Genomic DNA, 3873 nt, shown 5'->3' with positions numbered 1-3873 from the left:
TCCTTAAAATAAAAGGCATCTGGCATACAATACTCTTATTAGTAATCAAGACTGAGCTGATGTAAAAAAATCAACAGAGCTTGGATAATATATCTTAAGTTATACTTGATTATCAAGTAAATATAAAAAACATTTACCTCCCCACAGTTCCCAAAGAAGATTTTTCGCAGCTGTTCTGGATCATATCATTGCAAAATTATTACTAATTGTGAAACACCTCTTTGGATTGTGGTCATTTCTGATGGGTGTTTGACATTGCTTTTATAATTTTATGGACTAAATGGTTGCTTGAATTCTTGATAAATTAACTGATAATAAAAAATAATAACCAGCGACAGTTGCATTAGCATTACATTGCACAGATTGCATTTTCTCTCTAGGAGACCAGGGTTGGACATTAACTTTTTTGTCCACCTGCAAATGTGGCTGGTTGATTCCAAAATCTACCGGCCACTACATAGATTATTATTAGGTTTGTTTTTTGGCTGGTTAGTGAAGCAAATCTAGCAGCCACTTGCATATTTTACCAGCATTTGGCTGGTGACTGGTGCTGATTTCCGAACTGCAGCAGACCTTTGAACACATCTTGGTAGGTAAGTGTCCTTGGTTTTCAGAAAATCTGTTTCAACCAAATAACCTACTGTTTCACCTACGAGGGCTCACACACACAGTGTACGGGCAGGGTGCCAGTGTCAGTCCAAATCGCCCATTCAGGGAAGGAAGAGGCGTTCCCTCTGGGAGTCTGAATCTGAAAGCCTGCAGTAAGCTGGAAACCGTCAGGAACAGCTCCATCTTCGCCAGCTGTTCACCCATGCACACTCTGCGACCTGAGGGATACACGGGGGGAAATCATGAGCGCCTGGTGCACGGAGAATTTAATTGATTTAAAGATCAGTGTTTCAGTTATTAAATCCATGAGAAAGAAATAACATACCAATCCCGAATGGTATAAAGCACTCTTTCCTGAGCAAATTTCCCTCATCGTCTAAGAAACGTTCTGGGTTAAAAGTGTCTGGGTCATCCCAAAGAGTGGGATCTCTATGGACAGACCACAGGTTGGGCACAATAACTGTTCCTTTAGGAATAGTGTAGCCTCTGAACTCTGAAAAAGGGGAAAAACAATTACAAAGCCATCACCAAATGTACCTCTGTAGATCTTTATTCTGCTTGATATGCAGTTATTGTCTGAAACTCTGAGCATTAACAGAGGGTGGGAGGAAACACGAGGGGTCATCTGTGTTGTTTAAAGGTCCTGTGTGAGGTATTTGATGAAATCTAGCCGTGAGGTTGCAGAACTGAAACTTCTCCCATGTGCCAACCATGTAGGAGAACTATGGTGGCTGATGTAAAAACTTAAATGACTCTATCTAGAGTTAGTGTTTGATTTCTCCGCTCTGGGCTACTGCTGAGACAAGACAGCTGACTCTATAGAGGAGTATCTGCTCTGAATATTGATATAAATGCCTCATTCAACGACTACAAAAATACAACAACTCTCATTTTAAGTTGATTATAAACTAGAAAACATGTAGTTAAGAATAGTATATACCATTTCTCCCTATAGATACACCTGAATCCTACACAGTGGACCCTTAAGTTTACCTGTTGTCTCAGAGGCCATGTGAGGAATAGCCAGAGGAACTGCAACAGTCAGTCTCTGCACTTCCATGATGGTGGCTTCAGTAAAAGGCAAACTCCCTTTATCAGTCAAAGACAGGTCCCGCTGTGTGCCCACGACTGCATCAATCTCTGCCTGGACCCTGTCTGAAATCAGAACAGTAGAAACAACAGTGAGCACTTTGTTCTTGGATGATTAATAAAGTCCTCATCTCAAAAAAATAGTAAAATTAAGTGTGGTGTTTGGAAACACTTAAAATAATTTCAAAGTGGAAGTAAAATGCTTGTTTTCATGTGATGATAAAGGTGATTACAAAACAGCTGGAGAAGTGGTTAAATGCATGATCTTGCCAGACATTTTGTTGTCCTAAAATAAGGAAGTATTTGAGACGTGGGTTTCCACAGCAAGACTTCCAATTTACTTCCCCCAAAGAGTTTCCATTATTGTAGAAAATGGCCATGATTTGTGCACAGTTAAAAACACCTTAAATTTGGCTCTACAGCATAAATTTTACACGACAGAATCTCAAACATTAACTATAAAGCTCTGCAATGTTGTATAACGAAATTCTATTTTGTATTACAGAACTGGTTATACTGTAATTAAATCATTACTACTTTGTTTTTTGTATGCATATCATTGTTTATTATTGTTCTTATTATCTTTATTCATCAAAACCTTGTGTAAAAAAAATCACTGAAAATCTGACATGGAAACTCTGAGCAAGGGTAACTTTCTGGTTGGCCAATAAAGATAGAATAACTATAATTTTATCAAAATAGGACAGAATCTAATTGGAGGTATTTCAGATATCATAGGTGATGCGCTCAACGCTCCACTCTAGTGTCAATGACATCAATTTTGCAGCAAGCTACAACCCCAATTCTGAAAAAGTTAGGACATTGTGTAACACATAAATAAAAACAAAATGCAATGATATGCAAATCTGTTTTGATCAACATTCATTTGGATACAGTACAAAGACAATATATGTGAAGTTCAAAGTCATATTGTTTTTGTTGTTTTTTTTAAAAATACAGTTATTCTGAATTTGGTGCCCTTCAACACATTCCAAAAAAAGTTGAGACAGATGCAACAAAAGACTGGGAAAGTTGCTGAATACTCAAAAAACACCAGTTTGGAAAATTTCACAGGTAAACAGGTTAACTAAAACTGGTTTAAGTGTCATTACTGCATATGAAAGGGGCATCCTCAAAAGGCTACAGGTCACTTTATGATAAATTGTGTGGGCGCACAATCCAACAGCTTAAGAACAACTCACACTCACAAGGATGGGAGAGATTTTCACTTTCAAAACATCCACAATTAGTGTCCTCAGTTCCCAAACTTGTACTGAGTAAGGAAAGGTGATGTTGCAATGTGCTAAACATGGCCCTATCCCAAATTTTTTGGAATGTGTTGCAGGCATCAAATTTAGAATGAAACTAAAAATTAAAAAGTTTATAATTCTGAACATTAAATATCTTGTCTGTGCATTGTATTTAATTGAATATAGTCAGAAAAGTTTATCAAATCATTGCATTCTGTTTTTATTTATGTTTTACACAGCATCTGAAACTTTATTGAAAATGGGGTTGAACACCAAGTCCTTAATTTCACAATGGCATGTAAGCAGTCTGCAGAGGACTGTTTTTACTTTTACCTTGGGTATCAGGGTATAAGGCCATGTAGAGCAGAACCCACAAAACTGAGTTGGCGGTGGTGTCAGTGCCAGCAATGAAGAGATCTCCAATTATATAAAAGAGATAGTCTTCGGTGAAGCTGCTGTCCTTCTCTCCGGCAGCTTGCTGGGCCAACATCTCGATCAAGTACATGTCTACAAGATCCCTCGGGTTGTCGGGATCTAATGTTTCTCTGTGCTTTGTGATAAATCTCTTCAGAAACGCTGTGATTTCTCCCTCCACCTGCCGTAACTCTTTAAACACCCCAAAAGGCAGGTAGTACAGCAGTGGGAAGATGTTGATGAGGACTGCAGCACTGTTCACAGAGATTTCCAGCCCACGATCCATAAGGCTCAGCATGTTGCCGAACTCGCAGTCTTTGTAATCGAAGCGCTGTCCTAGGATCAGTGAGCAGATGACGTTTGACACAGCGTTTCTGATCAATGGTGCCAGGTCCACACCGATGACACCAGACTCCTTGTAAAGTTGCAGCAGCTCTGTTTTGATGGAAGTCAGACCCTGCAGGATGCAAGGCTCCAAGCTCAACTTCCCCAGGCCAAAGCTTCGAAGTGT

General features: G+C 39.1%; 1 protein-coding gene across 1 annotated transcript; it reads right to left on the bottom strand.

The window, feature by feature from the left end:
- Positions 1-477: 477 nt before the first annotated feature.
- Positions 478-3870, bottom strand: LOC121963477 (cytochrome P450 2U1; the record flags this gene model as incomplete). Its single annotated transcript, XM_042513760.1, has 4 exons — positions 478-827; positions 935-1102; positions 1603-1764; positions 3282-3870. Coding segments are annotated over 4 exons (1101 nt in total), but the record flags the coding sequence as incomplete, so codon positions are not given.
- Between the last annotated feature and the right edge of the window lie 3 nt (positions 3871-3873).

The sequence above is a fragment of the Plectropomus leopardus genome, unplaced genomic scaffold (genome assembly GCF_008729295.1).
Source record: "Plectropomus leopardus isolate mb unplaced genomic scaffold, YSFRI_Pleo_2.0 unplaced_scaffold11395, whole genome shotgun sequence".
NCBI classification, from domain to species: domain Eukaryota; kingdom Metazoa; phylum Chordata; class Actinopteri; order Perciformes; family Serranidae; genus Plectropomus; species Plectropomus leopardus.
This window is presented reverse-complemented; position numbering and strand designations above follow the sequence as displayed.